This window comes from Rhinopithecus roxellana, chromosome 10 (assembly GCF_007565055.1).
Source record: "Rhinopithecus roxellana isolate Shanxi Qingling chromosome 10, ASM756505v1, whole genome shotgun sequence".
NCBI lineage: Eukaryota > Metazoa > Chordata > Mammalia > Primates > Cercopithecidae > Rhinopithecus > Rhinopithecus roxellana.
Genome location: NC_044558.1, coordinates 46,241,331 through 46,255,380, shown reverse-complemented (window position 1 = coordinate 46,255,380; position 14,050 = coordinate 46,241,331). Strand labels below are relative to the sequence as shown.

The window sequence follows — 14,050 nt, the reverse complement described above, 5'->3', positions numbered from 1 at the left end:
CCGTCATTTCGGGTCCAACTCTTCCTCCTGTAGTCCACAAAAGAGCACAGCTGACCGGCTGACCGAGACCAAGCAGAGAACCCAGTAGGGTTTGTGACCACGGTCAGATCAGCAGAACGCAGAGCAGAATGGTCCGAGTACTGCCACCTACAGCCACTTTCCTCTCTTTAAGCCTCAGCTGCTGCTCTAGGTGTAAAACCGGCATAAAATAGTACTACCTACCTTACAGAGTTGCTCGGAGGATTGAAGGAGATAATGTAAGAGAGTTTGGCTAGTTTGGCTATGCTGGACATTTTTTCTTTTCTAACGTCTCTCTTCCCCTCCTAATGAAACCTCCTCTGAAGCTCGCTAACCATAGCAGGGCTTGCAGCTTCAAAAGAACCTTTCAGTCAAGATTTTGAAATTAGTATAATTTAAATCAGTGCAGTAACACCAAGGTGTAAAAGACTGTTACCCACAGGTGGCTTTAAAAGAGGATTAGCTGACTGGAAGAATTTTAGAAAACATGGAAACTTTTTTTTTGTATGTAGATGAATAGAATTCCCTGATCGCCTTATCCTCACCACTTAAACCATGCCTGTGGGTGACTGTGGAAGGCTGATTGTGGCGGGGACATTTACAAAGCACATTTAATTAATAAGCACTCGATTGTTCTGTAACTATAGAACTAGTTCACCCTTCAGTTGCACTGAGTGCGCCTAAGATAACGATCTTATTTGGAAGTGAGCCCTCGCTAGAAAGAAGGGGAAAAGGATAAGACCGAAGCTCAAATGAATGACCAGAATGGATGTTTTCATTCGAATAAACTCAACCCAGTTGTTGACCTCCGCACCCATCTCTGCCAACTTGAAATCCTCCGGGAGGGGCGAGCTGCTGGGGTTCAGGACGGCTGCAGGAAGCCGTGGGACCTGGGGGGCCCTTCCACAGGGCCGGGCAACCCCCACCCACCCCCATAGGACCCTGGGAGGGGGAAGAGCAGGGTGTGGACAGCAGAGAAAGTTCCCTGCTCTGACCCCGCCCTCTCCGAAACTCGAGCCAGCGAGGCTCGGGGCGGGCGGACGGCTCGCAGAGGAATTTGCAGTTTCCGGGAGGTTGAGGAAGCGACCCGAGCACAGCTCCACCAGATGCAGCCCTAGCGCCCGGCTTTCCGGGTTCCGCGACGCGGCCGGGAGAAACCCGCGCGCCTGGAAGGGGCGGGCCGGGCCGGGCTCCCCCCACCTGCGGGCGGGCGGGGAGGGTCGGGCCCGCGCGGGGTGGGGCTCGGCCGGTCGCCAGTCCGGGGCGGAGCACAGGGAGGCGGGGTCGAGGGCGCACCGGGGCCGAGCCGCGCCTGGAGCCGGGCGGGGAGGCGACGGGAGGGGCTGGGACGCCTGATTGAGCGGCGGCCGCAGCTGCAGCAGGACGGCCCGGGGCCGCGCGCCGGGAACCTCGCGGGGCTGGCGGGCGCCGCACCCCCTCCCTGGCCTCCTGCGCCCCGGGGAGGCCGCCCGGGCGCTACGGGACCGGCAGCATGAGCAGCGGCTACAGCAGCCTGGAGGAGGACGCCGAGGACTTCTTCTTCACCGCCAGGACCTCCTTCTTCAGGAGAGCGCCTCAGGGCAAGCCCCGCTCCGGCCAGCAAGTGAGTGGCGAGCGGCGGGCGCTGCAGTCCGCGTCCCGGAGCTCCAGGGAACCCGCCAGCCCGCGCCCCCTGACTCCACGTGTCTCTGTAGGGCGCTCGGGGGATGCTCGCCGGGAAGGAGGAACGGGCCAAGAAGTGGCTTCTGCCTTTTCGGGTCCCGGGAGCGTGCCTGGAGCTTGTGCATGTGGGCGAGGGAAGGCGGAGGAAGGGCGGGGAGGCTGAGGGCCGGCTTCTGCCTTCCGCGCCAGATGGCCTCTGCAGCTCCGCCTCGGGCCGCCGCCTGCGGGGAGCAGTCCCGGAGCCAGCAGGCGTCCCCGGGCCACTCCCCCATGTTTCCCCTTAGCGTCCCCGCTGGGTCGACGGTCGGGTTCGCGCGCCTGTCCTTCCTGTTAGTCTGCTCACTCATATGTGATCCCCGGAGTGGCTTGGGGTCAACGTGTAATAGCTAGGGGTGGCCAGGTGACCTGGCCTCCCCTCTTCCTGGCCCGGGCGCCGCGGTGGGGTGGGGGTCCAGGGGCACCGCGGGCCTCGCCACCGTAGGTGCTAACTAAATCTCGGTTGCGGGACTCAGGGTTGTGCGTTTCTTGTAAAGCTAGGTTTTTTGGTGCCCAGATGTTTTGCAAACAAGCTCCGATGCTAAATACTAGCCAGCGACAGCTAACCTTTTGGCGGGTTTCTTCCTTTTTTGGAGGCAGCACGCCGTGGGAAGCACGACTTGGGAAAAGATGGGAAGGGAACTTGTGCCAGTTTCGCCAGCCGTAGCCGTGTTTCTTAGGGAGGCCTTCCCGAAACGGGGCACGTCGGCTGGACTGAGGACCCCGGTGCTAGAACCCGCGGCCTCCTGGCACTGGGAGCCGCACCAGGGAGCCGGGCCAACCCGCTCACATCAGATTACAGAAGATCGTAATGGAACAAATTTGTTGCTTTTAGAAAACAGGCGTTTGCCAGACATTTCTATTAATACCAGACTGAGACCTAGAGACTAGAAGTAAGAAGAATCGTTCAGGGGCCGGATGATAACTTTTTCTGGTGGGTGTGGGAGGGTGCAATCTGTCAGGGTGGTCTTGCCAGACCTCTTAAGTTTAGCCACTTTCTGAAGTAAAATTCTTTCTAAAATTCGGAAGTTCTAGTCTTTTCAGGCCCTTAAGTCTCAAACCAGGAGGAGGAGAGGAGACGGTGAAGGGTAAGCTAAAGTCAAGTGCCCTTATTCAGTAACCGCAGTTAATCTCCAGTCAAGTCCCAGTGCCATAGTTGTCCGTCTTGTATTGTTTCTAAGACTTAAGGCCCCACTATTTACGAGTCACTTTGAGTGGGATCTCTTACTTTCCGCAGAGTGTGTTCTAAAAGCATGAGATTTTGTTGTGCAGTTTGAAAGTTGGAAATGCCCTCCCCTCCCCACGCCCACCCTCCCTGGGTTATAGAAAAATTGCATTTGCTTATGCTTTTTCCATTTTGCTTTTCTCTTTCTTGGCTCTCTCTTCCTCTTGTCCATTTTGCATTTTCTCCTTTCATTTATGTTGCTTTCATCACTTGACATGAAAAGGAACTCATGCCAGTTTGAAGTTTATTCCAGAGGTGTCTGCTAATCTGAAAACTAGCTGGTTCTTGGATTCTCCAGGGGTGAGATGCCACAAGGGCCAAAGTATTCAGATTGGAATTGTGTGACAATCCTTTAGTGCTTTAAAGAGTAAAGACATCAGATTTCTTTTCCAGGTTTATATGCATTTAGCATTTTTTTTTTTTTTTTTTGAGATGGAGTCTCACTGTGTTACCCAGGCTGGAGTGCAGTCGTGTGATCTCAGCTCACTGCAACCTCTGCTTCCCTGGTTCAAGCGATTCCCTTGCCTCAGCCTCCCAAGTAGCTGAGATTACAGGCATGCACCACCACATCTGGCTAATTTTTGTATTTTTAGTAGAGATGGGATTTCACCATGTTGGCCAGGCTGGTCTCCAACTCCTGGCCTCAGGTAATCTGCTGGCCTTGGCCTCCCAAAGTGCAGGGATTATAGGTGTGAGCCACCGCCCCTGGCGCATTTATTGTTTCTATGTTGTATGCATTAATTTATGTAATATTCATCTAGCATATATACTCAGGGTAGTAGTATTTAGCATTTAGAATTAGTCTAACATTAATATGTATTTTGAAATAATATGTTGGAAATCAGGACAGGAAAACATAGTTCCGTGCTTGAAGAGCTTCATATGTGTATCTGAAGCTTTATTGCCTGCATATTTTTCCCTTCTAACGTAAGACATGTAAGGTGCTGAGTTGTAGGAGTTATTTGCCAGGCAAAGTGTTCTAAACTGAATTTTAGTGGGCATTGTGGTTTATTTAAAGAGGTGATACGAATGTTTTAAATTCCTGGTAAGATTGGTGAATTAGGGAAGTAAAACATCATAAATTTAAAGCAAAGCACTCTTAATGTAGAACGTTTCTTTTCTCTAAGGTTAGATAAGCTTTTTTCTTCATTTTCATGCTGATGATTAGAAGAATAAGAAAAGCACTTCTGACATATAGCATAGTAGTGAAATTTATCCTTTCTCTAGAGAGATGGAAAGAGAGGTGTTGCTAGAAGGATCTATTAGAGATACAGTGATTTTTTTTGGATGTTGTACCACCTGGTGGAAAAGTGAGAAAAATTAGGTTTCTAGAATTCTTGAAAATATGCAGAGGAAACAAGATGTTTGTGGTAAATGCAGAGTGGGGAGAAAGGGGTGAGGGAGTGGGTAGACTAGAAATTTCTTTCTTCTCTTGCCAGGCAAGGGAACATAGCCCAACTTCTTTCTATCCCCAACAGTAACAAAACCTTATAGATATAAAGAAAATGTTATCATTTTTTATCTTATTTTAAACCCCATTCTTAACAACAACAACAACAAAATGGAAAAGGGTTAAAAACCTGTCTAGGCCAGGTGTGGTAGCTTATACCTGTAATCCCAGCACTTTGGGAGGCTGAGATGGGAGGATTGCTTGAGCCCAGGAGTTCGAGAACAGCCTGGACAACATGGCAAAACCCCAGTCTCTACAAAAAAATGCAAAAATTAGCCAGGCATGGTGGCGCCCGCCTGTAGTCCCAGCTACTTGGCAGACTGAGGTGGGAGTATTGCTTAAGGCCGGGAGGCAGAGGTTGCGGTGAGCTGTGATTGCACCACTGCACTCCAACCTGGGCAACAGAGCGAGATCCTGTCTCAAAAACAAAACTGTCTAAAAGATATAAAGGGAATGAACATATGACTTTTTGTGGCAGTTTGAATGTCATGTTTATTGTATCCCCAGGGTCTGGATCAGTACCTGATATACAGTAGTTGCTCAGTGAATGCAAGCTGAATGAATGAATGTTTTTCTGATTTGATAATAACTGGATTTTTTTTTTTTTTTTTTTTTTTTGAGACGGAGTTTCACCCTTGTTGCCTAGGCTGGAGGGCAATGGCGTGATCTCGGCTCATTGCAACCTCTGCCTCCCGGGTGCAAACGATTCTCCTGCCTCAGCCTCCCGAGTAGCTGGGATTACAGGTGCCTGCCACCATGCCCAGCTAAATTTTGTAGTAGAGACGGGGTCTCACCGTGTTGGCCAGGCTGGTCTTGAACTCCTGACCGCAGGTGATCCACCCACCTCGGCCTCCCAAAGTGCTGGGATTACAGGTGTGAGCCACTGCGCCTGGCCCCTGATCTTTACCATTTTCAAATGTACTCTATCTTATGGTTCTCCCAAAAACTGTATGAAACATTAACTTAATGAAAGGGGGAGGTATTATTTAGTGATTGTGTAAGGCCCATACCTAGATAGCAAGAAGGATGGAACTCAGGTTTTCTGACCCAAATTACACTCTCCATTTTGTTGCTTTTTAGCTATAAAAATAATTTTACAGCCCCATATTCCCTTTGCAAATAAGGACACCTAAAATTTAAGAGTTTCTTAAAATTTTTTTTTTTTTTTTTTGAGACAGATTCTCACTATGTCACCCAGACTGGAGTGCAGTGGCGGGATCTTGGCTCACTGCAGCCTCTGCCTCCCAGGATCAAATGATTCTCATACCTCAGCCTCCTGAGTAGCAGGGATTACAGGCATCTGCCGCCAGGCCTGGCTTTTTTTTTTTTTTTTTGTATTTTAGTCAAGACAGGGTTTTGCCATGTTGGCCAGGCTGGTCTTGAACTTCTGACCTTAAGTGATCTGCCCTCCTCGGCCTCCCAAAGTGCTGGGATTACAGGCATGAGCCACCGTGCCTGGCCGTTTCTTAAAATTTCAACTCCCTGACATGCACATATTGTCATGGTAGTGTTTATAATTTGTATTTGTGGATTCCCTGTGTTTCAAAGGATCCACCTAATAATTGTTTTCAGCAGAATCAAAAATGTGGACAGTTCTGTAATTTATTATTTGCCTTCTTGATTTCCCACCAAAATCAAACTGCCTGTAAATAGAGGACACATTCAAATTTCCAAAGAGTAGAAATGGTCTAAAATTATAATCTGTTGGAGTGTGTCTTATCTCTTAGCTAAGCTCCCTCTCCTGAGCCTTTGGTAGTTCATGGGAATAAGGAAATGAGACAGTATTTTTGCTTTAGAAGTAGGATAGTCAAGAAGTCTTGAGAAACATGAAATTGTCTTCTGAATAACCCACACTTAAAAAAAATTGTGCTAAAGAATTTTTCAGTAAGTAAGCCTATGAGACTCTACATAGCAGGCCTCAACTTTACCCTTTTGGTTTTCTCTTTCTTACTCAGATACTTTTGTGCCTCAGTTATTTGGTTGTGTCTTACTGCTAGAATCAACAGTAATGAGCTGCACTCTTTTATTAGTGTTTCCATTAGAAGTTTCAGAGCTAGATCACTGGGGTAAAAGGATAGTGGTTTATGACATTATAGGTATTTTGACTATACTAGCCGCCCCCTTTTTTTTTTGAGACAGAGCTTCGCTCTTGTCGTCCAGGCTGGAGTGCAGTGGTGTAATCTCGGCTCTCTGCACCCTGTGCCTCCTGGGTTCAAGTGATTCTCCTGCCTCAGCCTCCCGAGTAGCTGGGATTACAGGCGCCCGTCACAATGCCCAGCTAATTTTTTTTGTATTTTTAGTAGAGACAGGCTTTTGCCATGTTGGGCAAGCTGGTCTTGAACTCCCGACTTCAGGTGATCCACCCACCTTGGCCTCCCAAAGTGCTAGGATTACAGACGTGAGTCACTGCTCCTGGCCTATGCTGGCTTTTTAAATGCTTATTTTTAATTCCTGTATTATGGGGCATAAACATTTTCACTAGACATTTTGCCTAGTGCAAGGTGATTTACACATCTTGTCTGCATGTCTGATATGTTCTGTTCTTACACGATATTAATCCATTGGAATTTTGTGTTTGTGTGAGCAAGATTCACAGGCATATTCCTTTAAATGAATTTCAAAAGAAAATTAGTTTCCAGTCTTATAAAGCCTCATATTTGAGCAATATACTCCTTATCCCATTTCTTCTTCTGGTTAACTCGCAAGATTTGGAATTATTTGGAAAGCAGTGACACAAAACATTTTTGAAAAGAAAGGCTAAAAATATCCAATAATGTGGTTTTTCTTTTTAGACTTCCTTTGGCAGTCAGTGCCTGTCATACTGTTAACATTCTTTTTCTGGGAGAAAAAATACTGAGGCTGACCAAATGCTTTCTAGTGTGGCCTGATTACCAACTTTTAGCCCTGGGCATTAGGCCTTGCATTTTCCACCCCAAGTCTCCAAGCATAAGTAGCTGTCTTTACATAAAGGCCCCAGTTTGAAACATGCATTTCACTCCTAATTGGCTAGCAGTCCCTCTTCAGAGGGGATGGTGAAAAGACAGTAGGATATATGATAAATGCATGCAAAGGAGCTTCTCTTCTATATGACAAGTCTTGGCTAACTTAGCCTCTTTATATCTTCCTCTCTTTGAAGAGCTATACACATTTGCCTTGTAGGAAGTTTTTATTCTCATGGCAAGCAGGCATTACCTCTATTACAAGGCCCCCGCTTATTGTTCACCCTGTGATGTAATAACTTTTAGGACTGTAGCCATATTAGCTTTCTCTTTAATTCCTTTCAGGCCCCATCCCCATCTTGGAACCATGGCCAGGAGTTGCCGCCCTCCATTCTCCTTAACATGTCTACTCAAAAAAGTCTTAAAGCCCTCTATTCTTTCCCTTCATAGCAAAAATTACAATTTGTCGTTATATTTTGTTTAATGAGGACAGACATTAGCATTTTTTACCTACTACATAAAATAAATGCTTAGCAGTTAAGGTGCTTGAACAAATGAAATCCTGCTCATTTTGGATGGATGTCCCAGTATTTGGTACTGTTAGTTTTCCTTTATACACGAATGTACACAGTGTCTTCCCCTTTCCAAACTAGACCATAAGCCTTCACAGTATCTTATAGGTAGTAGTGATTTAAAATGGTATGGTGTTGGTGATATCTGTGATTACTGGTTAGGCATAATTCACTTTATATACTTTCCCCTTGTTTTAAGAAAACTCATCATGTATTTGTTAATCTATTTAGTTGACAATTTATTGAGTGCCTACTATGTGCCAGATACTGTTCTAGGCTCTGGGGTTAGGGTGGTGAACAATACACAGTCCCTAGCCTCTTTTGGCAATGTTTTTAAAAAGCTTACCCAATAGGCAAATGAAAATATCTCTCTAATTTTTCCCTAAAGAGCTTGTTCCTTTAGTATATTTGAGGAAACTTTGAAATGTAGTTTTTCAGGAACACACCTATTTTGTAGTGTGGTAAAGCTATACATTGATTGATTGCTGATTGAGACGGAGTCTTGCTCTGTTGCTTAGGCTGGAGTGCGATAGTGCGATCTCTACTCACCGTTTAACCTCCGCCTCCTGGGTTCAAGCGATTCCCCTGCCTCAGCCTCCCCAGTAGCTGAGATTACAGGCGTGTGCCACCACGTGCAGCTAATTTTTTGTATTTTTAGTAGAGATGGGGTTTCACCATGTTGGCCAGGCTGGTCTTGAACTCCTGACCTTGTGATCCGCCCGTCTTGGCCTCCCAAAGTGTTGGGATTACAGGAAAGAGCTACTGCGCCCGGCCCTATACATCTATTTAGATGGGAATGTTGACGTGGAAGTGTATCCCTTCCTGTTTTACATCCCTGTGTAAAACAATCGCATTTCCTTATTGATGACTGTCTTCCAGCAGAAACATAATCATCTTCAAGGTTAGAAAATGTTTTTTAGTAACTTCAACCAGAGTTAACCGAACTGGTTAATTCACCAAAATGTTAACCAAAATTAACCAAAGAAATCAACCAAATTTGGTTTATTTTCCAGCTTTTTTTTTTTCTTTTCTTTTTTCGTTTTTAAAGAGATGGGATCATTCTATGTTGCCCAAGCTAAACTGCAGTTGTTATTCACAGGCATGACAATAGTGCCCTACAGCCTCGAACTCCTGGGCCCACATGATCCTCCTGCCTCAGCCTCCTGAGTATTCCTGGTTTTTCTTAATAGTTTAAACAGATAGTTCTGGTTTGGCTATCAGTAGTGTTGTTAAATAACTTTTGTTTGCTTAATGTTTTTTTTTTTTTTTTGAGATGAGTCCTGATCTGTTGCCCAGGCTGGAGTGCAGTGGCATGATCTCGGCTCACTGCAACCTCCGCCTCCTGGGTTCAAGCAATTCTCCTGCCTCAGCTTCTCGAGTAGCTGGGATTACAGGGGCATGCCACCATCCCCAGCTAATTTTTGTATTTTTTAAGTAGGGACAGGGTTTTACCATGTTGGCCAGACTGGTCTCAAACTCCTGACCTCATGATCCTCCCACCTCAGCCTCCCAAAGTGCTGGGATTACAGGTGTGAGCCACCGTGCCCGGCCTTTTTTTTTTTTTTTTTAAATGGAGAGGGCCAGATAATGCTCTAGGAAGGATGTCAGAACCCATAAAAAATGATGAGTGTTTGAAATATATGTAAAAACCTATGTAACAAATCAGAAAATATATTCTGAGATAGAAGTGACCATTCTAAAACTGTGCTGTGCAATACAGTAGTCACTAGCCACATGTAGTTTTTGAGCACTCAAGAGGTGGCTAGTCTGAATTGAGATTGCTGTGAAAAATACACACTGGATTTTGAAGACTAGAAAGAAGTAATGTAAAATATATTATCATAATTGAAAAATTGCAATTACATGTTGAAATGGTAATATTTGATAATATTCGAGTTAAGTCAGTTTAATGTTACTTATTTTTTGCATGGCTACTGGAAAACTGAAAATGATGCATGTGGCTCGCATTATATGTTTGTTGAACAATGCTGTTTGCTAAAGCAGAGCTGGCAGCCCTTGCCGGAGGTTTGAATCTCCATTGTTTTGGTGGCTGCAGACAGATGGATGTGGGGGTACCAGCCTGGTGTGTTGGAAAGATTTTTCTTTGTGAAGGGGAACTTGCCCTTTACTGTTGGGGATAATTTCTTCTCAGCTTATCCAGGGACACACATACCAGCATTTTGGGGTTGTGAAACTTTTGTGTGGGGAACTTCCCCCTTTTTTTTTTCCCACATGAGCCAATAAGATAAAACTGACCTAATGACATTCTCATTGCAACTCTGCCTTCAGTTTACAGAGAGAAGAGGGCTCATGTTTCATAGAGTATTAAAGCAGCAAACTTAATATTTTGCATTTTATGGACTGTAATTGCTAACTGCTGCTACATGATTCAGTCAGCTAAGAATAATTTACTAATTATATATTGCAGCACTCGGTTCTTTTTCCAGATGCTAAACAAAGTGAGATAATTAGAGGAGGAAAAAGGGTGAGTTTGGGAATTAGAGACCAGAAGGATAGATTTAGAAGATCTTGGAGTTAACAGACTTAGAATATAATCAGCAAAGGGTTCACTTAAAATTAGTGCAGGTTGCCAGGCGCGATGGCTCACGCCTGTAATCCTAGCACATTGGGAGGCCGAGGTGAGTGGATCACGAGGTCGGGAGTTCAAGACCAGCCTGGCCAATACAGTGAAACCCCATCTCTACTAAAAATACAAAAATTAGGCGGGCATGGTGGCGCATGCCTGTACTCCCAGCTACTCAGGAGGCTGACGCAGGAGAATCGCTTGAACCTGGGAGGTGGAGGTTGTGGTGAGCCGAGATCGTGCCACTGCACTCCAGCTTCGGCCACAGAGTAAGGCTTCATATCAAAAAACAAACAAACAAAAAAAAGAAATTAGTGTAGGTTGACCGTGTGTGTGTGTGTGTGTATGTGTGTGTGTAGTTTTCTAAATTCATTTTCCAAGTATTGAATATTCACAGTGATGCTAGACTTAAGTGCTAGAGATTCGGTGGTGAACAAAACAGATTGAAACCTGCCTTTATGGGGGGCCTATATAGGTTCGTCTGAATTTGACTAGTCTAGATACCTCTTATAATTGAATTTGTACAGTAATTGTCTTTTTGTGACTGGCTTAGTTTACTTAGCTTGATGTCCTCAAGATTTATTCATGTTGGAGTATGTGTCAGAATTTCCTTCCTTTTAAAGGCCGAATAATATATCCATTGTATGTATGTATCACTTTTTGTTTATCCATTCATCCTTCCATAGACATTTGGATTGCTTCCACCTTTTGGCTTTTGTGAATAATGCTGCTATGAACATGAGTGTACAAATATCTCTTAAAGACCCTTCTTAAAACTTTTTGCGATATATACCCATAAGTAACAATTGCTCTAGAATCATATGGTAATTCTATTTTTAATTTTTTGAGGAATACTATACTGACAAATTTGAGTCCTTATTTAAACCCAGGATTATGGAATACTGCTGCTTGATTTCAGCTGTCATTTGATTGTCTACATTGTATTTTATCGAATTGGCATTATTCCCCAAATGTTGGAAAATGTGGAAGTTTCTCATTTTTGCTACTGTAAATAGCACTAATAAATACCTTGAACATGAAACCTTTTCCGTTATGGATTAATTTTATAGGATAGTTGTACAAAAATGAAATTTTACTGATTATGAGGGTGTGACTTTTTATGACTGTAGTTATATATCGCCAATTTTTGTGTAAGTTTAAGTTTCATTACATCCGTACCTCCATTGGATATAGTCATTAAAACAGAGAAAGAAAACTTCAATAACTAAAGGCACCTTATTGCTATTTAATTTGCCTTCCGTTATTATTTTTTAAATTATTTATTATTATTTTTTGAGATGGATTTTTGCTCGCCACTCAGGCTAGGGTGTATGGCACGATCTTGGCTCACTGCAACCTCCGCCTCCGGCTCACTGCAACAGGAGAACCAAGCGATTCTCCTGCCTTAGCCTCTCGAGTAGCTGGGATTACAAGTGCCCCCCACTACGCCCTGCTGACTTTCGTATTTTTAATAGAGATGGTGTTTCACCATGTTGGCCAGGCTGGTCTCAAACTCCTGACCTCGGGTGACCCACCCGCCTCGGCCTCCCGAAGAGCTGAGATTACAGGCATGAGGCACTGCACCCGGTGCATTCCTTTAATTAACTATGAATTTAATACTTTTTTAATACTTCTGAGTAAATCTCCCCTGTGTGAGAATTGTCCATGCATGACCTTTGCCCATTTGTCTATTAGGTAGGCAAAATCTTGAGAGAGCACTGCTCGAGTCTGTGCATTTTTAGCTGGGTAGATGGTTCTCCTTTTTTGAGGTCAGCTGAACTTCAGGGTTTTTTTTGACTTACACTGTTTGTACTAAAGGGATATTACATATTTAGGCTTTTTTTTTTTTTTTTTTTTTTTAAAGACGGAGTTTTGCTCATATTGCCCAGGCTGGAGTGCAGTGGCGCGATCTTGGCTCACTGCAACCTCCGCCTCCCAGTTCAAGCGATTCTCCTGCCTCATACTTCCCAAGTAGCTGGGATTACGGGCATGCGCCACTATGCCTGGCTACTTTTTGTATTTTTAGTAGAGATGGGATTGATCAGACTGGATGGTCTTGAACTCCTGGTCTCAGGTGATCCACCCGCCTGGGCCCCCCAAAGTGCTGGGATTACAGGTGTGAGCCCCTGCGCCCAGCCCGGGCATTTTGAAATACTTCAGAATGTGTTTCAGGCTGGTATCACTGAAACTCGGAAAAATACTGTAGTTACAACATGGGGAAGGCGTTGCTAAGAAAGCATCACCATAAATAAACCCATGGGATTCAGAAGGTGGGGAGTTGGGTGATGTGTTTTCTACTAATCATGTTTTTTTAGAAAAAGGGTGACTAGAAAGTTCCTATTTATCTTTGAATTTCAATAAATTTCGTGCATGTTTTCCAACCACTCTGGTAGAACTTAGAAGAACCTAAGTTATTTTTTATTTTTATGTTTTTGATAGTCTCGCTCTGTCACCAGGCTGGAGTGCAGTGGTGCGATCTCGGCTCACTGCAACCTCCGCCTCCCAGGTTCAAGCTGTTGTCCTGCCTCAGCCTCCTGAGTAGCTGGGACTACGGGCGTGCACCACCATACCCAGCTAATTTTTTTTTTTCCTTTTTAGTGGAGTCGGGGTTTCACCATGTTGGTCAGGCTGGTCTCAAACTCCTGACTTTGTTATCTGCCCTCCTCAGTCTCCCAAAGTGTTGGGATTACAGGTGTGAGCCACTGCGCCTGGCCAAGCCTAACTTTGTAAATATACTAGGTATTGAACAAAGGATGATAGGGCAAACTGCTGGAAACCTTACCCACCAAAGATAATTTATACTGTTTACTTATAGGCTTATTGTCTTTTGTTGAAAAATTGTGATGAGAAAGGGATTGGCATTGGCATCTATTAGGTTGGTGCAAAACTAATTGCGGTTTTTGCCATTACTTTCAGTAGCAAAAATCTCAATTACTTTTGCACCAACTTAACACTTCTAGCCTTGTTGATGCCTTTGTAGAAAATTGTTGCTTAATCTCTTTTATTCTGATTAACTCCTACTTTGCATTTTTTCTTCTTTCAGAATCTTTTTATCAAATGAATCTTTTAAAAACATGTGAAGAGTTACTTCTGACTTTATGATTGATAGTTTATGAGCCCTCCTCAATTCCCAATTTCTTAACTCAAACAAGCTTACTGTGAAATTTTTCTTTTTTCTTTCTTTATTTCTTTTTTTGAGATGGAGTCTTTCTCTGTTGCCTAGGCTGGAGTACAGTGGCATGATTTTGGTGCAACCTCCACCTCCTGGGTTTAAGTGATTCTTCTGTCTCAGCCTCCCCAGTAGCTGGGAATACAGGCACATACCACGACGCCCAGCCAATTTTTGTATTTTTAGTAGAGACAGGGTTTCGCCATGTTGGCCAGGCTGGTCTCGAACTCCAGACCTCAGGTCATCTGCCTGCTGTGGCCTCCCAAAGTGTTGGGATTACAGGCATGAGCCACTGCGTCTGGCTACTGTGAAAATTTTCTACAAATGCTTGTTTCGAGGAATCTTTTTTGATATTTTGCCAGCAAAGTCATAGGAACGAAATTTTTAAAAATGAA

The 14,050-nt window shown here is 44.5% G+C and overlaps 1 protein-coding gene across 1 annotated transcript in view; it reads left to right on the top strand.

The window, feature by feature from the left end:
• The first annotated feature begins 1,292 nt into the window (after nt 1-1,292).
• RASSF3 (Ras association domain family member 3) overlaps nt 1,293-14,050 on the top strand; it is an 89,168-nt gene continuing 76,410 nt past the window's right edge. The window contains exon 1 of the mRNA XM_010386916.2: nt 1,293-1,621. Coding sequence (XP_010385218.1) covers nt 1,511-1,621 — 111 coding nt within the window. The 5' untranslated portion in view covers nt 1,293-1,510. The remainder of the gene's footprint in view (nt 1,622-14,050) is intronic.